This window comes from Emydura macquarii, unplaced genomic scaffold (assembly GCF_026122565.2).
Source record: "Emydura macquarii macquarii isolate MOO-44397 ecotype Brisbane River unplaced genomic scaffold, CSIRO-AGI_Emac_v2 contig_1644, whole genome shotgun sequence".
NCBI lineage: Eukaryota > Metazoa > Chordata > Testudines > Chelidae > Emydura > Emydura macquarii.
This window is the reverse complement of record NW_027131781.1, coordinates 4,595,142-4,621,336: the sequence shown is the minus strand read 5'-3', so window position 1 is coordinate 4,621,336 and position 26,195 is coordinate 4,595,142. Positions and strand designations below refer to the sequence as shown.

At 44.8% G+C, this 26,195-nt stretch overlaps 1 protein-coding gene across 1 annotated transcript in view; it reads left to right on the top strand.

Annotated features, from left to right (window-relative positions):
* Nucleotides 1–2,450: 2,450 nt before the first annotated feature.
* Nucleotides 2,451–26,195, top strand: part of SMAD3 (SMAD family member 3) — a 96,251-nt gene continuing 72,506 nt past the window's right edge. Inside the window, exon 1 of the mRNA XM_067555526.1 lies at nucleotides 2,451–3,005. Coding sequence (XP_067411627.1) covers nucleotides 2,800–3,005 — 206 coding nt within the window. The 5' untranslated portion in view covers nucleotides 2,451–2,799. The remainder of the gene's footprint in view (nucleotides 3,006–26,195) is intronic.

The window sequence follows — 26,195 nt, the reverse complement described above, 5'->3', positions numbered from 1 at the left end:
CTGATGTTTCTGTGTGCCTTGATTTTAAGGTGACCAATTGTGGAAACTGTTTTCATTTTCAGAGGCCTTAAGCAATCACATCTCCAAATTGAACCTTAGTCTACACTGCAAACTTATGTCGGTACACCTACGACACTTACGGGTTTTCCACACCCCTGAGCAACAGTTATACTGACTGAATTCCCAGTGTAGACATGTTATGTCAACAGGAGGGCTTCCGTGGGCATAGGTAGTGTCTTCACTAAGAACTACAGTGAGGCAGCTGCACCAAGTGCTGCAAGTGTAGCAAGCACAAAGTCAGTAAGCCCTGTGGGTACTCCGCACCTCTGCACTCAAGGTGGTCAGCCAAAAACTGGGTCACTCAAAATCAGGGCTACTTTCTGAAATGTTGGCCTGGATGTGCACCCAAAATTTGAGCCACTCAAATGCAAGAGAATGCATGTTGGTGTAGTGTCTCAAGTGTGTCATCTGTGTCTGATTTAGTGCAAAACTTAATGGGAGTGGAGAGGTGGGCCAGTGGAATACCAAATTAGCTAGCTACGTCGAGGTAAAATTACACTGCTGTGTCGTCACCACTAGGACTTCTCAATGTAAAAACAACTCTTTTTTTTTATAGTGAAGACAGAGAGATTCTGGCACCCAGCACAATAGTTTCCAGTGCTTGTGTCTCCTTTTGGCCACGAGGGACTTGACATTTGTATTAGTTTATTTTTGCAGCCTGAGTTTCAGTGACGTTTCAACCCCCCACATCATTCTTAGGGTAGATTTTTAACACAGTTTTGCTTAACTCTCCCTCTCTCAGACAGCCCCAGCAGTGGGGAGCATACCCCAGCACTGGCATGTGTGTGTGTGGGGGGGGACCTTTCCTGAGAGGAGCTCCCTCCTTTCGCTGTCTGTACAGTCTGCCTCTTTAGGGGGTGGTTAATGGGGAGGAACCCCCCCTTGCCTCTCTCTCAGGGTGTGTGAGAGCAGGGAAAGGAAGGTCAAGTGTTACCCTTTCTAGAGGGTGTGTATGGGGTGGGAGAGAAGAGAGGCCATCTACCCTGTCATGCCCTCTGACGGAGGGGGTAACTAGCTGAGAGAGGTTCCCGCAGTGTATGGGTTGGGGGGGAGAGTAACTGAGAGGTGCTCCCCCTTCCATGCATCTGGCTTTACTGGGTGTGTTTTTTGGGTGGGGGATTCTTTAAGAGGAGCTTCCCCTTCTACTCCCTGGGCATTGTGATTACCAGAGGAGACCCCCAACCAACTCCCCAGCCTGGCTGTGTGTATGGGGGGCACTGAGGGGAGCCCCCTTCGCTCCCCAGCCTGGCTGTGTGTATGGGGGGCACTGAGGGGAGCCCCCTCGCTCCCCAGCCTCGCTGTGTGGAGGGGGGGGCACTGAGGGGAGCCCCCTTTCACTCCCCAGCCTCGCTGTGTGTAGGGGGGGCACTGAGGGGAGCCCCCTTCGCTCCCCAGCCTCGCTGTGTGTATGGGGGGCACTGAGGGGAGCCCCCTTCGCTCCCCAGCCTCGCTGTGTGTGGGGGGGGCACTGAGGGGAGCCCCTCGCTCCCCAGCCTCGCTGTGTGGGGGGGGGTCACTGAGGGGAGCCCCCTTTCACTCCCCAGCCTCGCTGTGTGTAGGGGGGGCACTGAGGGGATCCCCTTCGCTCCCCAGCCTCGCTGTGTGTGTGTGGGGGGGCACTGAGGGGAGCCCCCTTTCACTCCCCAGCCTCGCTGTGTGTGGGGGGGGGGGGTCACTGAGGGGATCCCCTTCGCTCCCCAGCCTCGCTGTGTGTGGGGGGGGTCACTGAGGGGAGCCCCCTTTCACTTCCCAGCCTCGCTGTGTGTGTGGGGCACTGAGGGGAGCCCCCGTTCGCTCCCCAGCCTCGCTGTGTGTATGGGGGGCACTGAGGGGAGCCCCTTCGCTCCCCAGCCTCGCTGTGTGTGGGGGGGGGCACTGAGGGAGCCCCCTCGCTCCCCAGCCTCGCTGTGTGGGGGGGGGGGGTCACTGAGGGGAGCCCCTTTCACTCCCCAGCCTCGCTGTGTGTAGGGGGGGCACTGAGGGGATCCCCTTCGCTCCCCAGCCTCGCTGTGTGTGTGGGGGGGGCACTGAGGGGAGCCCCTTTCACTCCCCAGCCTCGCTGTGTGTGTGTGGGGGGGTCACTGAGGGGATCCCCTTCGCTCCCCAGCCTCGCTGTGTGTGGGGGGGGTCACTGAGGGGAGCCCCCTTTCACTCCCCAGCCTCGCTGTGTGTGTGTGGGGGGGGGGGTCACTGAGGGAACCCCCCACGGCTTTCTCTTGGCTCCCGTGTGCCCGCGTGAGGGGCCGGGCTGGGAGCTGCTCGGGCCGCCCGCCGCCCCCCTTCTCCCCCCTCGCTCGGCGGCGCGAGCCGGGGCGTTTGGGCGGGCGGGAGGCGGGGGAGGGGGCCGAGCCCGAGCCGGGGCGGCCGGCCGGCGGCAATTTGCATGAGAGGCAGACTGGGAGCGAGCAAGGTGGAGCGGCCTCCTCCTCCTCCTCCCGGCGCACGCAGAGCGGAGCGGAGAGGGGCGGGAGGGGAGTCTCGGCGGCCGGGGAAAGCGGCGGGAGAAGTCGGGGCAAAGTTTGCCGCCGCCGCCAGCCGGGCTCGCTGAGGGCGCCGCGGGGCCGGGCTGTGCCGCGAAGCGAAGCCAGGTGCCAGCCCCGTTGCCCTCGGCCCTGTTTACGCCCTTGCCCGGCGGGGGCCGCCAGCGCCGCGAGCCGGGCAGGCGCCCAGGGGCCCGCCGCCGCCGCCGCCAAGTTGAGCCGGGGGGTCTCGGGCGGGCCGTGAGCGCGGGCAGGCAGCATGTCCTCCATCCTGCCCTTCACTCCCCCCATCGTCAAGCGGCTGCTGGGCTGGAAGAAAGGGGAGCAGAACGGGCAGGAGGAGAAATGGTGCGAGAAGGCGGTGAAGAGCCTGGTGAAGAAGCTGAAGAAGACGGGGCAGCTGGACGAGCTGGAGAAGGCGATCACCACGCAGAACATCAACACCAAGTGCATCACCATCCCCAGGTAGGCAGAGGGCCCCCCCGGGGGGGGGCAGGGGGTTACCCCGCATCCTGCACCCCGCTGCGCACACGGAGCGTGCAGGGGCGCCCGTGGGGAGACATGCCCAGCTGGCTGGGCACAGCACTTAGGGGCTGGAAGTGTGTGTGTGGGGGGGTGCTGCTGCTGCTTCCCCCCGGCTATACAAATGGTCCCCGCACCCCTGGCCCAACCTGTGAGAATAGGCAGCTTCAGGCAGACAGACACGTGTGCCCCCCCCCCCATGCAGAGATCCCTGTGTACCCAGAGGGGGGCACACACAGATACATGTTCACCCAGAGATCTGTAGCTCCATGCAGTCTTGGTTGCCCTTGCAGGAGCATGTATTCGACTGCAGAGATAAGGACTGGGCACCCACATGTGGGCACCCACATAAATACCTGCATTCGCTTTTACCCTCTCACACAGCTACCCACCAGCACACTGAGATGTGAATGACCATATGGACGCCCATTCGCACACGCATGGCCGAGACACATGTACCCATAAACAGATGCATACACCCACACGTGTTTATGTGCACCTCATAGGCATTAAGCATACATCCCGTTGTACTCTGAAAAGCCATAACGTTAAAGGGTTGTGTTAAAGGAATTTTGCTTTTCTCTGCAGTCAGCTGCAGTAGAAGTTTGGTTTTGTATTTCTTTCTTACAAACTCTATTCCACAAACTTTGCATAGTTAAAATTAAGTGGTCACAGAATTGAATTACAATTGGTCTCCTCTGTTACTAGAAGATAAGAAGGGAACACAAGGAGAAAATGTTTTCAGCTGAGATTTGAAAAAAGGTGGAAGTATTCTGCATTACAGTTCTACTCATTGATGATACTCTTATAGCCAAAAGTTGCACTCTGTTTTCTGTTACTATAACATTAGTATCTTTGTTGATTTCCTTTCTGAATGAGAAAAATTAGTTTGTTTGGGTCCCTTGCTTTGTTCAGGTTAGCTAGCCAGACATTTCCCTGAAGAAGTGATTTAGGCCTCTGGATGCATGTTTCCAGAGTAAGTGGTTATAACTTAAAACAACAACAATCAAGAATGCAATTTGCATAGCTAAATGGGATTGCTGTTTGAGGGAGAAGTCATATACATTGAATAACTGATTTTTCCCATGTAAATTAATTCTTTATGCAGTATTTTAAGCTTGATTCAATATGATTGCACACAAGACTCATAGTAATGCACAGGAAAGGACAAGTAGATAAATGATACATTGTTTCAGATTATTTTTGAGGAAATCAGGTCATAGAATGCTTCAATGCTGAAATTTTGATTTCTGTAAACTCATTTAGATGTCTGGCATTTTTAGTTAGTTTAATTATTTTGTGGAAAAATAACAGCATTGCTTTTTAAATAAATGCTTGAGACTGTATTAATTTTTAAGTGTATCCCCAGTGGGTTAGGTGGGAGTATAATTGTATATTTGTGTGTTTTGTTGATTAGCTCTCTCTCTCGCTCTCTCTTGTGTGCGATTGTATACTCTTGGTTGTCAAAATGATTTAATATGCTATGGCTAGTACTCACAAAGCAGCATCTGTTGTATGAACCACTGAAACAAGTAGTTTTAAAATGTTATGTAGAGTTGGAATTCTTAATTTTTTCAAGATGAATACCTCCAACAATAAAAATGTTAAAGACTGTTCGATATCTTCTCAGTTCTTTTATACTGAATTACACTAGGTCAGAGTCTAGTGTAAATTCAGTATAACTGCACTGAAGTCAGTGGGACTATGCTGGATTCTCACTTTGGTTAAAACTGAAATAAGAATCTGCACAGCTGTCCTTAAGCCTATATTTTGAATCATGGTAACCAGCATGCTAGCCCTACTTAAAGCTCTTCCCTGAAGTATTTGCTTACCTTAACCTGAAAAGTCCAGCTACTGATGTGACTTGCTGTGTGTGTAAAGGGTTTCTGGTTTTAGTAAGGACTGACCAGTGCAGAATTGGGAGAGGAATCACCTGAAATGTGCATCATTAACAGCATAGGTGTTTGGGGAGGGCTGGGAGTCAGTTTCTGATATATTGTAATTCTAGGGAAACAAATAGGGGTAGGTGGGTGGGTGGACAAACCTGTTTCAATTATAGCTGGAAAAGGGGAGTTTAATTTTAAACAGCAAAAAGAAAAAGTAAACATCATAAGCCATCAACATTACAACTGCATGAGAACATTCCAGCTAATGCTAACCATGTAGAAGCAAATGCTTATTTATATCCTATATTTCTGGAAATTAACTTTTATCTGCTAAAGTGAGTCCCCCAACACCATTACATCTGACGTGGGGCTCAATCCTGCAGTCCTTAATCCTTGACAGCAAAGGGCATTTTGCCTGAGTATACCTGTCAGCATTTGCCCCTTTCAGCAATAGTTAATAGCTAATACAGAAGATTAACCTGCCCCTTTAGGTTCTTCTGTAATGTTATATGATAATAATAACTAATAAAGCCCATAATCAGGTTGGCCAATATTGAGCACTGTACAGACACCTAGTAAGAGACAGTCCTCACCTGGAAGAGGTTACAGTGTAAATAGTCAAGGGGTGGAGGGGAAATGGCAGTGTAGAGTTGTGAAATTACTTGCCCAAAGTTACAGAGAAGGTCAGTATGTTGTGTGTTGTAGCTGTGTTGATCCCATAATATTATAGAGACATGCTGGGTGAGGTAATATCTTTTATTGGACCAACTTCTGTTGGTGAGAGAGACAAGCTTTCGAGTTTTCACAGAGCTCTTCTTCAGGTCTGGGAAACTAACTCAAAGTATCACTCCTAAATACAAGGTCAGTGACTGAACTAGAATTATAATCCATCTCCTGACTCCCAATCCAGTACCTGGACCACACTGTACTGAAGTATCATTGAGTCAGACTACCATGCCATTTGTCTCTAATCCTCAGAAGGCAGCTTCTCTGAGTATTTTCATTATAAATAATTTTGGATACATTATTTCACTAGTTTGGAAAACAAATACTTCATGAGTAAAAGGGAGAGCATTTATTAGGGGTTAGATCACAACGTGCATTGGTTATAGTGCATCAGTGAACCAAATTCCACAGGGATGAATCTGACCCAGTGAGAGTAAGGTTTTTCCAAAATTAGCTGTCAGAACCATGACACGAAACAAGGTTCCAGGCTGAAGAATGCTTGGGCCCTTGAGAAATTCTGCTCTTAGGAACACTGGGCAGATGAACCAGCAACTGCAAATTCCTGATCCCAGTTGATACTAGCCTCGCACTTCGGCTGCAGTGACTGTGAAGTCATTTAGAAAAAACACTTTGAGCCAGATTTGGCAAGGGTGCAATACCAAGCAGCTAGAGAACCAAATTCATTGCTGGTGTATCTTTTTATTTTAAGCTTGTATGCTGTCCGTGTCTGTATCTGTGTCCAGGTTCTGAGGAAGAGCTCTGTGTAGCTCGAAATCTTGTTGCTCTCACCAACAGAAGTTGATCCAATAAAAGATATTACCTTGCCCACTTTGTCTAATATTCTGGGGCTGACATGGCTACAGCACTGCCTATGTATGTTATTGTGTGCCTACTAAATTAGTTATAGCTTTACAGCATGTCATCTGTTGGTTGTTGGCTGGCATGGATTATTCTTCAAGAGCTTTGTCTTTAATACGATGTAACAGATAACCCAGAACCTGATAGCTCTTTTGGTGGAAGAACCTGTGGCGGCAAGCAGAGGGTTGGAGAGACCTTTGCAGGATTGAGAAAGAGTGAAAGAGAGCGCGGGCCTCTCGCATACAGGTCCACTGGCTTCTTGGCCTGCTAGCATCTCCCCCATCCTCACTTTACTCCCTTGCAGAATAGTTTATTTAAAGGGGCTTTATCCAACTTTCTCTCACTGGCCACTGCCCTTTGAGTCCTTTGCCCCTCACCGGGGAGTTTACACAGTATGAAGGGGTCTCTGCTTAAGACTGTATTAATTTTTAAGTGGATTCCCAGTGGGGTTGGTGGAGGTACAATGTACATAACTTCCTTGACCCTTGGTCATCTCCTTCCCCTACATTTAAATCCCCAATCACAGAGGTCTTCAGCCAGGCTGAGAAAGGGGGAAGGTGCCATGCAAGTGACCTTCTGCGTCTGCATGCAAAGGTGGAAATCTGTGCATTAATAATCAGATACGATCAGACAAAGCATGCCCTTCCTCTCCATTTGCTTAACCTTAAGCACATTAGGCTTTCCCCCTCATCCTTGCCCCTTCCTTCTTCCCGTCTCTGCAACACTGCCATCTAGCATGGCCTCATCTGTGCTAGCCTGCATCTAAACGAGCATTAAGAAGGCTTTTCATTCACGTTAAGTCAACATTATTAAAAACATGCCCCTTTTGTCAGACCATAACTTAGTGAGATAGTTCCTTGTGATGGTTTTGCAAATGTCCAGTATAGAATGGGCATTCATGCATCCTTTTGAACTTCCTAAAGTTGTATGCTATTGGAATACTGTCCTTGAATACAGACAGGTGTCCAAGGTTATGTTGTTGCTGCTGTGCTCTGAGGATAGGTTTCAATCTGTCCTTCCTACTAGGCACCAGTTGACATCACATTTTCAAAATTTTTGGTGGCTGTAAATATCGCCCTCTGAAATCGAATCAAAGTTGGGGTGAAAACTTATGGCAGGATGGCATGCAACTACTCTTGCTGTACCTGTTGCAGAACACAAACATGTCACCTTGAACTTCATCCTTGGGGAGAAGAGCAACGAGTTCATAAATCTATTCCTGAACCCGTGATCTGCACTGGAGTGGGTTGCATTGTTTATGCACATGCCAAGCATCTCAACACTCAGCCCTAGAAACAAAATGGGTTAGGATGAATTGTAAGCATTTAATTCTTAAAGTTACTAAATGCGAGTGTATTGTGGAAAACTGCAATGTGTGCAGATACTTGTTAATTTCTCGGGGTCACACAGTATAGACATTTTTCTGTATGAGAGGAGACAATAAATGACTTATTTCAAGAGTAATATTCATTGTGTATGTGGTAAAACATAAGATCTTTTCAGTCTAATGGCCTTTTTATAGTGTATTTTTGTGTGCCTGTTTTCTTTTTTGATCCGATTATGGTATTTCTATTTAACTTGGCTATTGTAAAAACCACTTGCAAAGATTCCTCTGTGTAAAGAATACATTTCGTTTAAGTTTTAGAGAGACAGGATGGGTGAGTTAATATCTCTTATTGGACCAACCTCCGTTGGAGAAAGAGAGGAGTTTAAAGTTAAGTTTTGTTAATTGAAGTATACTTGAAGAGAGGATGAGTGTGATTTCTCATAGAGCTTATCTGACATGAGGCAAGAGTGTAATGACTGAATTGGAAACTCTAGATATTTTTTCTTTTGGAAAGAAATAGAACAAAATAACGGCACGTCTATGCTACAAACTTTTAAGTTGCTGCAGTTAATGTATTATTTATGTGCAAGCATACTTGGGTCCTGGCCCTGCGCTTACTCACCAGGAGTGCTTGTGTCAATGCACAGTGCAGAGCACCATGGGTAGGTATCCCAGTGTGCAACTTGCTACCATCCAGCATGATATGTTTTGAGACATTTTGGCATGGTGGGGCAGAAACAAGTCATGCGGAGGTGGCTGGGAGCAACTTTCCATCATGCAACTTTCTCATCCCATGAACTCTCATGGCCCTCCTTGCTGTCTGCATCTCTGAAAAAAGCATGGTGCCTACACAGCTCTGCACTATTGTCTTGAACACTGCAACATAGGACACATGATCCTCTGGTATTTGCAGAGCCGCAAGATGAAGTAGATCAGAGGGGAATCTGATGATTTCATGTAGGACAGAATACTGTGGGACATAGCAAGAACCAGTTCAAGATTGTTGGTGGCATTCATGGAGCAGCTGCAAATGGTGAAGTAATATTTCTGGGACCAAGAAATGAGCACTGATTGGTGATATTGCATTGTCATGCAGGCTTGGCATGATGAGCAATGGCTGCAGAACTTTTGGATATGGAAGGCCACATTCCTGAATCTGTGTGCTGACCTCACCCTAACCCTGATTTTTTCCTAGCAGCAGGGACACCAGAGTGAGAGCTGCACTGACAGTGGTGATTGCACAGTGGAAACCTACAACGCTGGATTGTTACCAGTCAGAGGGAAACCATTTTGGAGTTGAAAAATCCACTGCGGGGGCCATTGTCATGCAAGAGTGCAGGGCCATTAATTGTCTTCTCCTATGCAAGACTGTGACTTTCGGCAATGTGCAGGACATAGTGGATAGATTTGCAGCAATGGGGTTCCCGAACTGTGGTGGGGCAATAGATGACACTCATGTGCCTTATTTGGCACCAGACCCCCTTGCCGTAGAGTACATCAACAAGAAAGGCCTGCTTTTTCGTGGATATGCAGGCATTGTTGGATCACCAGGGACATGTTGGCGGTTCAGGGAAGGTGTGTGACACTCACATCTTTAAGAACACAGGACTGTTCAGAAAGCTCCAAACAGGGACTTTCTTTTCTGACTGGCGGATTGCCACTGGTGATGTTGAAATGCCAGTAGTGATCCTGGGGGACCTAGCCTACCTCTTACTCCCCAGCTCACAAAGTCATGCACTGGCCACCTTGACAGCACCAAGGAAAGATTCAGCTATGGGATCAGCAGTTGCGTGTGTTTTTGGTAGGTTGAAAGGGTGTGGGTATTGTTTCCTCAGAAGATTAACTCTCATGGGGGGGAAAAAATCCCAATGTTTATAGCTGCCTGCAGTGTGCTGCATAATATCTGCGAGCAAAGGGGGAAAAGTTGCTGTTAGGGTGGAGGTAGAGAGGCTGTCTGCTGAGTTTGAACAGCCAGACACAAGGGCTGTTAGAATAGCTCAGTGCTGAGTGATATGGCTCTAAGAGACCTTGGAAATGCACTTTAACAGTGAGCCATGGTAATGCATTGTGGTGTACTGTGCTCTACCTGACCCTGCTGTTTTGGGACCTGTTGAGAACTGTGTGGTGCTTGGCGTGACATCTATGAATATAACCCTGTCAATGCACCTATTAATTCTGTGGTGCTTGCTGCTCATTTGGTTATTTTGTCACTGATCCTATGAGTTGTCATGCTGTACAGTAACAAGTCAGTGGGCATTTTCAGTTCTGCTCAGCATCCTGCTATATATGTATATGTTTGGAACGCATAAAGATGAGTTATTTTCCAAACAATAGAATTTTATTGAGTGACTAAAACCCTGCCCAAAAAAAAAAAAAAAAAAGCCTGTGAAAGTTAAAAGCAAATATACTAAAAAACATAATACATTTATGGAACAGAGATGGGCGAGAACATTCATGTCCATTTTCGCATACATACAGCACCTGCAGTATTCTCAGGTCAACTGTGGTTGTCCCCCGGCGTGGAGTGGTAGTGATAGGCATGCAGTCCTTGATGTCACTTGGAACGTTAAGGTGGTGTACAGAGATACTATAATGGAGTTCTCCCATGGATTGCAAAGGGAGGTGAGTCTGAGATTGTTGAACTTGTAGGTCCACAACAGTCTTTAGTATCTGTGTTTGCTGCTGGAGAAGCCCCATTATGTCCTGGTGCATTTTTCTCTCTCCTTTTTCTGCTGGGACTCCTGGGCCTTTCTCCTGTCTGCTCTTTCCTTCTTCATACCATCTTCAGTATTCACCCTCCAGGCCCTCTGCTCACGGTCTCGTGCAGCACTGGCTTACAGGATCTCACTGAATTGTCATCCTGAATCTTCGTCTTTCTCCCCCTTATCTGGCTCAGGCATTCCCCAGATGTGGAGGGGGAACCCCTCAAGGCTGCAACGGTAGCAGCTTCAGATAAAACAAACAAAAGTACCATTGTCCCAATGGAAAGCGAAAGTTGAGACTCAGAACTCCCTTTCCTTGCTCCCCTAAAGTTCTAAACAAGATACAGTTATTGTTGCTTGTGCTTTGTAGTGTTTGCATACAATGCCACTCACAGCACCAGCCAGGGTGATTATGGCCTACCAGGGGCAAGGGAAATAAGGAGGGAATTGCTTGGTTGCATGAACCTATGAGCATAGGGCAATGGCAATGAACGCTGGCACCATTTTCCACAGGCGGTGGTGATTTTAGCTGATCTCTCACTCCTGAGAGTGACAAAGGCATAGAGAGCACAGCCGCCTGGGCCTGTATGCCACTAGCCTGTTTACTGCAATGGTGCCTGCTGAAATTATTGCTGACTGGCAGGGGAATGTATCCTACTGTGGAAGAAGAAATAAGGCTGCCATTCCTAGAAACCTTCGGGAGATGATTGCCGCCAAAAGTTTCATTGAGATTTCTCAGGTGAATTCAGGGGACATCCCTGTGTACATAAACAAATTGCTCCCTGTGGCCTTCCATGCCTAACTCTGCAGAGGAATGAAAAGCAGATGTCTGTCTCTTCTTGTTCCACTACCTCTTCTAGGATGAGTAAATGAATGGAAAGTCGATAGCTGTGTCCTGTTAAATTGGAGGTGCCATCAGTACATCATTGTAATGGAAAATACATTTACACACTTAGCTGAGGTTCTTTCCCCTGCATTGGGCTTGCCCACGCTCAACTGCCAGGACTGATTGGACTATGGTGGAGTCTGAAACATGGTTTGTGACATATCTGGACCTACCAGTCACATGCCCCTCATGCTCTTTCTCCTTCTCCTCACTGTTCACAGCAGGGGCCTATGACACTGGGTTTTCAGAGGTATCCATAGTAGTGTGCTTGCAGAAGTGTGATTTTCTTTTAGTTCTGTGTGCCATTAATATTTCTAAAAGTCTCAGGGTTTGCATATACACAAACTTGCAACGGCTTAATTAAGCCAGTGCTGATTTGAGTGTTTTTAGTTCTCAGTTTAAAACGTGCGTATATCAGTTTAGCGTGCTGCTGTGGCAAGCTAAATCAATATAAATTAAGTTTACAAAAGTTTGAGTGACCACACACAAAGTTAAACTAGTTTAACAAAATGGATTTATAACCACACCTTTTGTTAAATCAGCCCAATTTTGTGTATAGATTGAGCCTAAAATTAAAATAGCCCATAGAATGGACTTAGTCTGACTTCTCCATGTATCTGTAATATCTCTGTCAGCAGGCAGTGCTTGTCAACATTGTTTAATTGTTCTTTTCTGAGAAGTATTGGCCAGATCATGTTCTCGTTAAAATCAACTGCAAATGTCCCTTTGGCTTCAAAGAGAGCAGGATCAGCCTCTGTGTTTGTACAGTGTAAACACGCATTTGTTCTTTGTTTTTTCTCTCTCATTTATTTTTTTAAAAGATAAAAACATTTTAAGCAACTTTCTAAAGGCACATAAGAATCTGATTATATCAGGTAGTAGAACAGTAAATGTTGAATCTTTGTGAAGTCAAATTTAAAATGGTTGCTTAACTTTTATAGTATTAGGGAAAAGGCCCTGAATATTGCATTTATTTAAATATAATGAGAAATAAATGCAAAAATTGGATGAAATCAGAAAAAGCTCACTGTACAAGATTATCCCATCAGGGATCCAATTAAAACAAACTCTTCTAATAAATATTGGTTTAATAATGTAAACTTACAATAACTATATTACTGCAACAGAAATAAAATTAACAAGATTTAATGGACTGAGCGGCCATTAATTTATACTTGTTAATTTATTAGGAACTTCTAATGCTGTTTTCACAATAATGCCATTATTCTGCATGATGTACTTTATAAAATAAATAGGGCCAAACATTGCTTGAGTTAAATTGGAATTAGATTTTATTTTCAAATTATCTTTTTATTTATTTTAATTTTTATTCTTTTTTTGTGTTCCTCTATCAAAAGCAGTTAAATACAGAAGGTTGGAATGCAGCAGTCCCTTTCAGCAAGGCTCATGAATGGTCCTAATTAACTTTTGTCCTTGCCTGCTTTGATGTACTGTGTAAGAAATTTTTTTCCAGTCCAAAGCTGATTGTGTTGATTGGCAGTGAAGAGAGCAGAGGAGGGGAGCAGGGAAAGTAATACAGCTAGTAAGGACAGAAACTTTTGTCCAGATATTCTAGTTCTACTGAACTTCACCAAATTTAGCACATATTTGCATATAACAAAATGCAGTTAGCAACCATAACAGCACCAAAGTTGTTTGCAAGTTGGACTATTGCACTTGCTCAACCTCTTCTATAACTGAAGAAGCAATATGACTTCCTAAATGTATAGATTGTTGCAGTAAATGCTACTTTAAAGATAGCTAGAAGTCTCTTGAGCTGATTCTCATTTACCCTGTGGCCTCTTTACACTCATTTTAAGGCCCTTTTACATTGTGAGAGTGGTGTAAAGAGGCCTCAAACAGGCAGGCCAGATGTTCATTTACACTCTTGCTCCTGCTTACTTTTCTCATTTTATGTAGTACTGGAGCTCTGTATAAGAAGATAAAAAGACAGGACCCCTTCCCCTTTGAGCTACTCAGACACCAAAGGACTTATGAGGACTTATGAGGAGAGGCTGAGGGAACTGGGCTTGTTTAGTCTGCAAAAGAGAAGAGTGAGGGGGGATTTGATAGCAACTACCTGAAAGGGGGTTCTAGGGAGGATGTAGGCTGTTCTCGGTGGTGGCAGATGACAGAACAAGGAGCAATGGTTAAGTTGCATGCATATTTTTTTACTAGTAAACTGGAATGGGTTACCTAGGGAGGTGGTGGAATCTCCATCCTTAGAGGTTTTTAAGCTTTGACAAAGCCCTGGTTGGGATGATATAGCAGAGGTTAGTCCTGCTTTGAGCAGGGGGTTGGACTAGATGACCTCCTGAGGTCCCTTCCAACTCTAATATTCTATGATTCTATGATTCTATGATTCTATGTCTAAATTTATTCATGCATATAGTAAAACTGACTTCAGGGGAACTACTCTGTCTTACTCTACTCTACCTTTATGACCCCCACTTCTGTACATAATGTATGTATTCTCACAACAGCCCTGTGAGATGGAAATGGGCACACACAGACTAAGTGAAGACTGAGTGGCTTGCCCAAGGCTATGGAAATCTGTGGCAGATCAGGGAGCCCTGGTCTCCTGAGTCCCAGACTAGTACCTTAGCTACTGAACCCTCCTTCCTCTCTAGATTAACAGTTTCTGCATGAACAAGCATTATCCAGTATGAAGAAGGGTTATAGAAGTGGGCCTTAATGAGATCAAAGAACTCAATACAAAAATAACAGACATTAATGGCTAAGGAAAGGATGGAGGAAAAGACATCAGGAAGCAGAGGGGAGAAGTGCTCTTTGGGGATGGTAATTATTCACCCTGATTCTGTCACCCTTACTCATGCTGAGAAGCAGGTTACTCTATGAGAAATCCAGTTGATTAGGTTTGATTTTTTGTTTTGTTTTTAAATTCATTTCACATCTGTACTACATTTGTATTATTGTGAGAGGGCCTCACGGGAAAATGTGTTCTTTAAAAATATAATAAATCCAGCAACACTCACCCGAGAATAAAAAGGAATGTATATAATTCTAGAAAATGTAAATAAAATGGTTTTGGATAATTTGTATTGCTAGCTTGTGATGTTTTTGCAGGCCAATCTCTATTTAACACTCAGATTTTGAGATTTAAGACAGTACAACAGCAAAAATGTACAGTCTTGATTGGTTATTGATATAACTTTCACCACAGTTTGTAGATACTTGTACTAGAATCTTTGCAGCAAATTGTGTCCATAACCCTATTATGCCTAATTTAAAAGGCTGTAGATTACAGTTGCTGATATGAGCTGTTATTATCATATTACAGTTGATGAGTGTCAACATGTTGTTTGTATCAGTGGTGAAGTTGCAGCCAGCAATAACAATTGGATGATGAGACAGATAATGAATCCATATCTTCCTATGATGAAACAATGTAAATTTTGTTCTTGCTCTTTTGGCTGCTTTAGCCATAAAACAGGAAGTTTATTTAAACTATTGACCTTTATAGGCAGAAAATAGTTAAATAAAAAAAATTGGACATCATAGAAAACATCTGTGGAAAGTGAGAATTACACTCAGTACACAAACATACTGGTATCTCCATTATTATTAACTGATAGGGAATAATTTCTACAAAATTTCCTTCCCACTACAACAGAATTTTAAGCATTTTCTGTGTGGGAAAACAGAACCAAGCTTCAACTATCTTAATTTTGTATAATCATATAAAACCAAATATAGTGGTTTTCCATAGAGATATAGTGACTGTGGTTTCGGCACATGTGAAGTGTTACAGAAAGCCTCTTTTGAGCTAGTTGTTCTTCCCTGTGAGTGGTGTGCATAGCCAGTGTTCACCACACAAACGCATTATAGTATCTGAAAAATTATACCAGTGCTCAAAAAGTACTTTGTCTCTAACAAAAGGCTGGCAAGCTGCTGGAGGCTCATTGTCTTGTCATGCTATTTTTGCACTGGTGTAAATGTACGGAATTCAGTGGAGCTACTCCTGATTTACACTTCTGTGAGTGAGAGAATTGGAACAGAAAGCTAAGCAGGGGATTGAAACTGGTGTTTCCATTTAGGGTTAATTTGTGCCTCCCACCTCCCCATTCTCTTACACAGCCATGAAAATGCAGGAAGGAGGAACGACTCCCCCTACAAAAAAGCCACCAAGTTTGCAGTCCCTGAACTGAGAGGAGAACAGGGGCTGGTACAGATTTGCAGCCTCCACCCCACAGCAACTTGTTGGGAAAGGGATGTGGAGCAGGTAGACCCATGCTTCCTTTTCCCACTCATGCTTACAGGAGGGAGCATGCTGCATCTTTTTACAGCTGCATAGCAAATTACTCCTCCTACTGCCTCCCACCAGGAGGGCCAGTTAGGGCCTGATGCTATGTCTGTGCTGCAAAAAAAAAAAGTTTCCTTAATTCAGGTCAGCTAATTTGAATTAAAATAGCTGTGAAAATATGTCAGCTGGCTTTTAACTCAGGCTAGCAGCTCAAGCTCAACTCCAATCTGCCCTATAGGTCTAGAGTTGCCATGCCTTCACTGCTATTTTAACCCATGTTAGATAACCTGAATTAAGAGCACACCTCTTTGCAGTACTCTGAGGTACATCTGCTGGTGCAGCTCTGCCTTTCCCCACCCCTTATAATGGATTGTAATTTAAAAGGACACTATCCCAAAATTATTATTGATGTTGGTCTGGAGTTTGGAAACTGAACCCCTGTGAATTTTTTGGAGGTGTGAAATTCACAAGTTCTTGGTGCAAATCTGCCTGAGTGGCTTTGTTCTGGGCTGGATTCAAAAGGGTCCTATTTATTGGTTCTCTTTTGGATGTGGAGAAAAATCTCACAAGCACCTTTTGGGCCTAATGTGGTGGAAATTGTGCAAACTTGGCTAATCTTGTGATATCCCCACCACTTGGGGCCGAAATCCAATACTTGTGAGGTATCAGCACCATTGAACCCAAAATCTCGATTCAGCCTTGATCCTAAATCATAGCCTAAAATAAATCTGGCTCTGAACACCCTCTTATTGGCCTGCCTAATGTTATCGTATAATCTTGTTGTTTATGGAATTCTGTAGCAATCTGTTTTGGCCAGTGCATTCTTTCTAAATATATAAAGGCAGCTTTGCTGAAAAACTATGACATGTTATGTCAAGTGGAAACAAGTTGACTTTAAAATCATTATATAAAAGTTCTTAAAAGCAACATAGTTAGTGATCCCTTCTGAAAGATACTAAATAGAAACAAACATAAGTAAAATTTTTTGGAGCTTTTGTAGTATGATTAGTAAATATAGCATTTACTTCACAGCCTGCGTCTCCAACAAAAGTGTGTTCGCAACTATAAACTCTTTAACAGAAACCGAACTAGATGTCATAAATAACTTGCGTATATGTAAGCAGAGGATCCTTGAGGCTATTTCCCAAATCCTGGTCCTGTTGATCTTGCAGAACTTTAACAATTGCAAATTTGTGTCCTGAGGTTCTAATCACATTTTTAAAAAAGAAACAATTACGATAAATGGCTTTTGCATTTGTGGGTTATGACCCAGTGAATCTGTTTTATAGTTAGAGCAGGGGTCTTAACGGAAAACACCTGATTTATGTTCTTCAGTGCTGACTTGTTGTGTGACATTGGGCAAGTCATTTAACCCCTCTGTACCTCTGTTTTCCCATCTGGAAAATATATAGCATTTACCTACCTCACAAGGGTGTTAGGAGAATTAAATAATGTTTGTAAAGAATTATGAAATCCTCAGACATTACGTTCTGCAGTTGACTCTGCTGAGTTTTCAGTGCAGCTCTGCTCCATGCTTAGCAGTCCTATATTAGGAATAGCGCCTATGGTAGTACAAAATAGGTAGAGCTCAACCTGGCTGCGGTTGAAATCAGTGGGAGTTTTGCCACTGGCATCATTAGAAGCAGGAGCAGGAACAGGAGAGAGAGAATAGCAGGTTTTAAAGCCCGAAGGAGTTTTCCACCAGGTATATCGTATAGATGTTTTAAAATTACACTTTAAAAAAGATGTTCTTTTTCTGTGTAATTTTTGTATTAAGGCATTTGTTCTAAATTTTGTTGGACACTTCCTTTGAAAATATGTAGATGCTATGTTCATGAAAATATTAGAAATTGATAGATGTTTAGTGGTAAATCTTAACTGGGTTGCAAAATATTTATTTGTTTGTTTTTGTGCTGGCACATTTCCTCCTGTACACATGTAGTATTTTAATTGGTAGGTACACATCATATCACAGTGGTCTGCTACAGAGCTTATGCTTAGTCTGTTAGTACAAGTCCAGAGAAACATTTTATCTTCAGCCTAATGTTTTCATTTAGGTACTGGTATAAAACCTAGTGTGCATAAAAAAGCCATTCAATGACAAAAAGCCAACTAAAATACATAGTTTGTCAATTGCTTTCATTGTTAGTAGCAGACTTTTTACTAGGCATGAACTACAACAACCTAGTTGTGTTGTAAAAACAAACTCTTTTTTGCACATACATTTTTGATATACTCATTGACACCCATTGAAAGTTCTGGGCAGTATTACAACTATCTATTTTCCTTGAAATCTCTCATTTGGGGGTTTCTGGGGCATACTACCTAATGATCTGGATGTAAACTGATAACTGACCAACTTGACTGAAAGCAGCAGTGTTAAATATGTCATCTGTTTTCAATCATGTAATAGCTGGAAATCTTATCATGGCCTGAAATAATTGCTCTTTTCATAGATATTTGCTCAAGTTGACTTGGAATTCTTGCCAAAGGAGGCAACTAGTACTTTTATTAAATCCCTCCCTTATAATCATTTCATGACCAGTGATATTTATGATTCTAGGTATTTGAGTTGCTCTCAAGAAATCTAATATAACTTCCATGTTAGTCCTTGGGCGTTACAAATAGCTATTGGGTATAAAAGATAATGCTTTAATACAGATGTTATTAGTGCCCCGAACATCCAGTGCTTTCAAATGCCTTTTAAGCACATAATTTGCAAAGGTTAAGGAAATACTGAACATTTTCATATGGAAGGGGAGCATGTTATAATGCTTACCTTACACTTTTCATCTATAGATCTCAGAACATGAACTGCCATCATCTCCATTTTATAGATGGGAACGCTGAAGCCCAGAGAGCCGAAGTGACTTGCCCAAGGTCACCCACTAGGCCAGTAGCAAAACGGGGAGGGGGGGGGGGTAGAACTTCCTAGTCCACTGTTCTGTCCACGAGGCACATGCTGCTATGACTCTCCATAGCAGGTGACTAGTCATCTTCTAAATAGATAGCAGGCAGTAGTTGAAATGCAAGCAAACTCTCTTGGACAGGTTTACATGAAAGAAAGTGGCATTGGCCATTGTTCCTCTGTGGAAGTTCAAGAGCAAAGAGAATGTCCAGTAAGATCTTGACGGAACTATTTTGACAATCAGTCTTCAGGAGCAACACCCACCCCCAAACACACACTCAATCATTTCCAATGATTCTTGCTTCCATTTGCTAATTAGCATCACCTTGGTCATATCCAGATGAGCCTAAGACAATTGGCCTTCATCCAGGTTTTAATATACAGAGCGACAAGTGGTGAAATGTGTGAGACTCCATGTCTGAGATCTCTTGGGGAGGAGGACGAGTAGCCTAGCACTACTCCCTACAATCCGTCACGAAGGATGAGTAAAGCTGCTGTAAGGCTGTATTGCCCATATCCTCAGACACACAACCAAGTGCAGGGTTCTGTCTTACAAAGGATTGGAAGGAAAGGTAATAAATACGTAGGCCAATAGCAGCCATTCTTTGCCAAGGGGCTTTTAAAAGAAACACTTTGTAGATTTCTCTATGCCACTGTGGAGCTATGTATATATTTATATTACAGCATGGGATGTCCAGTGAAGATCTATTATAGATGGAGAGCAGTACAACGGTGCAGCAATCTTAGATGCTTAAGATACAGCATTTTACTTTAATGATTGCTATGTCAGTTCTGTCTCTCCCCCCTTCACCCCCCGGGTCCCCGCATTCCTTTTCAGTCTGTCTAATCTACAATGAGTAGGTCTCTTTATTGTCTGGATGGTCCTTTGCTTGAGGACATCGAACACATTTTATTTGTAAGGCTAGTGTCCTGAAGGGATGGGCTGCGTACAAGCCTATTTTTGTACTTCGTACTGTTCTTGATTGTTGACTCACAGGATATGTATTTTCAGTATAGTTAATGTATGTAGCCATCAGACACATGGGACAACATGTATAACCATGAAGGTCTCTGTGTTCTTTGATATAATGTTGCTGTTCTGGTGTGCCAGCCTTAGGTGAACCTATATAAACAAGTCAGGGCATTGGACACTCTGGCTTGAAATTTGAGTCTTGTAAGTTATTGCTTTGCATGGCAGGCTTAACTGGTTGAAAGCCCTATCATAACTACTTCTAAACAGGAGTAAAAACAGAAGCTTGAATGCTATGTTTTAGAAAAATAACATTTATTAGATTTTGAATGGCTATTGACTGGAGACAGTTGTACATTACAGTGCTTCTCACTCTGATTATTTTCTCAGTTCCCATTCCCCCCCTCCCCGTCCCCCCTATTTTTAGGATGGCATTCTAGAGTTGCTGCTATGGTGGCAGCTCAGCTGTTGCAGAGTTGGTTTTCTTTTTAAAGGGAGGGGGATATCAAAGCTAAGAATCTTTAATAATTTAGCTTTTGTGAGTTTAAATTGAAAGTTTATATGGTTTCAATTTAGTTGGGAGTGGATGGGAAATTGTTGTTCTTGCCTAATATGCCCATACCAACATGCATTGTGACAGTGCTTGATACTCCTTTGTGGTGGTGTATTTTTATTTGTTGGAAGTGTAGGGAGAGGGGGTAGGTTAGTGGGGGTGTCGCATGCATTCTTAGGACATTGTTTGGCATACTTTATAATATAAATCCATGTGTATTCACTGTAGCTGGTTGAAAATTTTTCTGCTGAAACATATTTTCAATAGAATATCATGTTTCAGTTAAATGAAAATTTTCACAAAAGTTTTTGTCAAAAGATATTGTGTTTTAATTGAAAAACAGAGAAAATCTACTAAAATTTCAAAAACTTATTTTTTGGGAGGCCTGGGGGGATGGGAATCCTTTCCCAACCATCTCTAATAATGACCATAGAGTGAAGTCTCTCCAACACACAATGCCTAGTAGAGTGAGTGACATGTTAAGGGCTAGGGAGCAGTGCAGCTGGTGTATGGTTCTTCCAGATCTGTTGCAGAGGACACTCGATTTGCAGACTCTCCCCCAATGTACTCCAGGCCCACCTCCATTGTTGAGATCCTTTTCCACGACTGATAGGGGCCGCCTTGCACCTGACCATGTTGCTGATTTTGTGTGGCTTTAAAATCACATTTTCCTATTTTTAAAAAATAAAAAAACACAGTTGGTTTTTGTCTTCCCTTTGGCTGTGGGAGAGACCCATAACCAGCTGGGGAAATTGACTGTTCAGAATGATGGGTGATATAAATTTTTTCTCTAATCTCTTTCAGTTATGGTAACCAGAGAAGTTTCTTGGAGTGACAGCAGGTAAAATAGGTCAGGCAGAAGTGAGAGGTTTTATTTTTAATGTTGAGGTGTGCATTTAAATCCAGTGGGCCAAATTCTGCTTTCAGTTCTGCTTGTATAAGTTTTGGAGTAATTTTTTTTTTAAACTCATTGGAGTTGCTCTGGAATTACACCAACATAACGGATATCAGAATTTGGGAAACTCACCCAGTGACTACATGTGGATGAATCACAGGTTTTGGTGGTGCTGCTGCATTTCTGCTTTTGGAAAGCCTAAATTTTGATTTTTACAAATTGCAAACTGCTAGTTCTTTTCATGGTGGAATAGTACCACACATGAATGAGGAAAAGGGTCAACTGAGGAATAACTGGCTACTTCAGGAAAACATAAAAGAGGATCTGAAGATTCAGGGGCCAGGGATAAAGCATCGTAGGAAGTAGATTTCCTCCTAAATTATTATTTGCAAATGCTGTTACCACTGACAAGGCCGGATGTTTTTCTATATGCAGTTTTGGGTCTAGACGCTGTCAAAGCTGGCAGTCAGTCCATTGTGGCTGGAGCTGTATGGGTATTGCTTTAACTAAATCATTGTCCTTTAGAAACAACACTCCAATGATTATTTCACAACACTGAAACAAAGAGTTATTTGAACCATAATTTTTCTAATAGATTCTAACCAACTCATACACCATCAATTAAATCATTCCCTGATCAGCGTAGGCACAGCAACCAGAGATGGGTGCTGCTTCTTCTACAGCATTCCTCGTAGTAAGCTAGGGCGCCATACTGAGAGGTGCACTTAGCTGATCCTCATTTGAACAGCAAAGTATTCCTTTTTCTAGCAGCTGCAGACTGTTCCTTACTTGGTAGCAGGCTTCGGGAGCCAGCAGTGCCCCTTCGAGTGCAGATCACATCCATTTGTTTGGGAGCATGAGGTGTGGGTTTACACACAAGCCAGCTCTTCCTTCTGCTTTTATTTTTTGGGTGCTATAGAGACATCCTCTTCCTCTTTTTGCATAGCAAGAAGAGCTTATCACTCTTTTTCAGTCCTCTGTACCAGTTGGGCAAGTGAAGGATTTAGACCTGCATACTGTATACAACAAGACACATCTAATTCCAAAACAGACACATGCAAGCCAGCTTGCCCTAGTAAACTCCATTAGGTTTATGTGATTTATTACTAGCATCTTCCAAGTTTATTTGCTTTTATTTGTGAATTATTCTTGCTTAAACCTTTAATCCCCAAATGCAGTCTGAGTTACTCAAGACAATTACTGGTATGCACGGAGAGTCTAGTTCTTCAAGTGCTTGTTCATGTCCATTCCCAAAGTAGGTGTATGTGCGCATCACGTGCACTAGTGCCGGACAACTTTTTCCCTCAGTAGTATCCATAGGAGCCGACTCTAGCGCCCCCCCTGCATATAGATGTCATCGGCTCCCCCTCCCACTCAGTTCTTTCTTGCCGCCAGTGATGATGCTGGAATGTCTCTTGCCTTTGCAAGTTCCCTCGCCAAACCTAGTGGTTTTTTCATTGTTCTAGTTGTTAGTTAATAGTTTATACTTTAATTTAGTTGGTTCTGGTTAGTTCTGGTTGTTGTTAGAAGCCCAGGGTTGGGGCATGCGCTTCGTGTAAGAAGCCCATGCCGAGGAGCGACTCGCATTGAACTTGCTTAAAGTGTCTGGGAGAAGCGCACGTCAGAGACAGGTGCAAAATCTGTAAAAGTTTTCGCCCTCGGACTAAGAAAGAACGAGATATCTGTCTTACAGCCATTCTGATGGAGTCTGCACTTAGACTGGTGTTGGAGCCCAGTAGATCTGACTCAGCACCAAGCATGACGGACTCAGCACGCAGCACTCTGCCGGTGCCCTCTGTCTCATCTTGGCACCGATCACCATCTCCGGTACCGAAGAAGAGTCAGAAGAAGACTTGCATGGAGTGGGGACGCTCCCCGAGACCCAGGTCGGGCCGCCAATCCTCCCCACCTCAGAGGGGTCCCTCACCGCTGTGAGCATCGACACCGGCACTGGGCCCTCCACCGACTCCGGGTAATGATAGAGGTCTTCACTGCCTGGTGGTGCCATTGACCCAGGAGGCTTTCCAAGCTATGAAAGACCTCCAGGCATTGCCCGTGCCACTGATGCCAAGGGATAGTAGGCCGTTCTGAGATCCAGCACCTACGGGCAACATATTGAGAGAGATCTGCCTGACAGGCCCCTTCTTCGAGGCACTGTTCACCAGTGTGCAGGTGGTCCCTGGAGTCGAGACTACACTCTGTGGGTCAGGACAGTGTTAGACCGGGCTCCCGCCGTTGGTCTCCTGAGAGCCGGCATTGGGCAGAACCCCACCATGGACCTCCAGAGCGACGTAGGTCGCCGACCTCATGGCATGTCTCCCCAGCACTGCGGCTTCGCTCGCCTAGTCCATACAGGAAGCCAAAGGACAAGAGCAGGTCCTGGCATGCCCACTGCTCGGGCTCCCCACACCTCTCTCCAGTGCCCCACACAGCACTGTGCAATATCCGGACTCAGTGCCACCATGGCCATAGGGTAGCTGCACATCCTTGGACAGCGAGGAGGTTACTCATGTCAGGCAGACCGCAGCACCGATGCCCAGCTTCCCTACGGCACCGCCAGTGGGAGCATGGCCACAAGGTCAGTGGACCAGACCATGGCCCTACTGGTGGGGGTTTCACTTGGGGATTCCGCAGCCCAGTTCTGGGAGAGGAACTTCGGGGCCACAGTCCTCCATCCCTCAAGGTTTGGCGCCGCATTTGGATTCGGAGTCTGACAGTGAGGGCTCATGTGCCTCAACCCCAGGGAAATCTACCCCTGCCAGAGCGGAGGCACCTCCCCCACCTCAGCTACCAGCCTCCTCTTCATCGTCGCCGGATGAGGCAGTTTTGCCCCCTTCATCAGCGGTACCATTGGACAATTTCAGGGCTCACCAGGACTTGCTGAAAAGGGTTGCCCCTAACGTGGCCTTAAGATAGAGGAGCTGAATGAAGCAGTGAACGAGCTCTATGGGATACTGGCCTCAGCAACTCCCAGCATAGTGGCTCTACTGGTCCACGAAGGGGTGGTTCGCTAACTAAAGCATTGTGGCAAACCCCGGCCTACCTGCCCCCCCACGTCAAAAAGGGCAGAGAAAAAATACTATGTTCCAGCGAAGGGGTTCAAATACCTCTATACCCACTCCACGCTAGGTTCCCTGGTGATCACTGCCGCTAACGAGAGGGACAGGCAGGGGGAGGTGAGCTCGACCCCTAAGAACAAAGAGATGAAAAGATTGGACCTCTTTGGTTGAAAAATTTATTCCACGGCTAGCTTACAGCTATGGGTGGCAAATCAACAGGCACTGCTAGGAAGATATCATTTCAATATCTGGCAGTCGCTAGACAAATTTGCGGACTCTTTGACTCCCTCCTCCAAACAGGAGTTCGAGACTGTCGTAGAAGAGTGGAGAGTGGTAGCCAGGGCGTCCTTGCAGGCAGATTCCGATGCGGTGGACTCGGCAGCTAGTTCAGTGGCCTCAGCGGTGTCGATGAGATGAGCGTCATGGCTGCAGTCCTCAGGTCTCCCGTCAGAGGTCCAGCAGTCAATACAGGACCTCCTTTTCAAGGTACGGCCCTCTTTGCTGAGCAGACTGCATTGCATGAAGGTCACGAGGGCAAAACTAAAATCCCTCAGGCTCTATACCCTGTCTTCCTCCAGGAGGCATTTCAAGTCCTGGCATTAGCAACGGTCTGGATTGTTATATAGCAAGGACTGCTATAAGAGGAAGGGCAAGGGATATAAGAGACACGAGGGCTGACACCAGGGTCGACACCAGGGCTGCTCATCGTCAGCTGGTCCTTCCTGGTGGCTATTACGTCCACCAGACGAGTTTCAGAGATCAGGGCATTGACATTACAGCCACCCTACACGGTGTTCTATAAGGACAAGGTTCAACTACGCCCGCACCTGGCCTTTTTGCCTAAGGTAGTTTCGCACTTTCACCTCAACCAGGATATTTCTATCTGTCTTTTGTCCTAAACCTCACAGCTCCAATGAAGAAAGAGGCCTGCACACTCTCAGTGTGAGACGGGGGCCGTGGCATTTTACATCAATGTGACCAAACCCTTTCGTCATTAGGCACAACTCTTCATAGCTGTTGCAGACTGGATGAAGGGACTGCTGATTTCTTTGCAGTGTATCTCGAAATGGATTACAGCCTGCATCCAAACCTGTTCTGAGCAGGCTGGCATCACTCCTTCGGGGTCCTTGACGGCCCATTCAATGAGAGTGCAAGCCTCATCTGTGGCCTTCCAAACTCATGTGCCCATCCAGAACATCTGCAGAGCAGCGACCTGGTCATCGGTACATACCTTCACGTCCCGCCATGCCTTAAGGCAGCAAGCTCGGGATGATGCTGGCTTCGGTAGAGCAATGCTCCAAGTGTTACGTCCACAAACTCCTGCCTGCCTCTGGAGATACTGCTGGTAATGGTACTTTGGGAATGGACATGAGCAAAAACTTGAGGAAGAAAGAACAGTTTCTTCCTTGTAACTGTTGTTCTTCGAGATGTGTTGCTCATGTCCATTCCACACCCTTCCCTTCAGTCAGAGTTCCAACAGGAAGGAACCGAGAGGGAGGGGAGCCGACGGCGCCTATATGCGGGCGCATCTGCGTGCTGCTGCAGGGGGTGCTAGAGTCAGCTCCTAAGGGTACTACTGAAGGAAAAAGTTGTCCGGCACCAGTGCATGTGACATGCACGCATACCTACTTTGGGAATGGACGTGAGCAACACATCTTGAAGAACAACAGTTACAAGTAAGTAACAGTTCTTTATTTCAGCTTGTGCTACTGTCTCGTAATCTAAATTTAGAGCCAAGTTCATTTTAAAATAAATTACAATTCCAAAACAGTATATTTTAGCATGTTTTTGTATTGCTAATAGTATCTCTTGGCTCTCTCTACTTATGACATTATGTTTAATATTTCTTCCTACCCAGGTGTAGTTCTTGTCATATAACTTGTATAGAAATGTTAAATACACTTGTGGATTGCATGACTCTTAGAGGATGGTACTGGGATAAAGTTAAATTTTCATCTGCTATGGAACATGTTTGTATCCAACCCAGATTGGTACTGATTAAAAGTTATTGCCAGCTGGTGGCTGTTCTAGACTATGTGAAACAAATTGATGGCTTTGTTTATCCTTGTGAATGGGCACCTAATCATATATAAACCCCA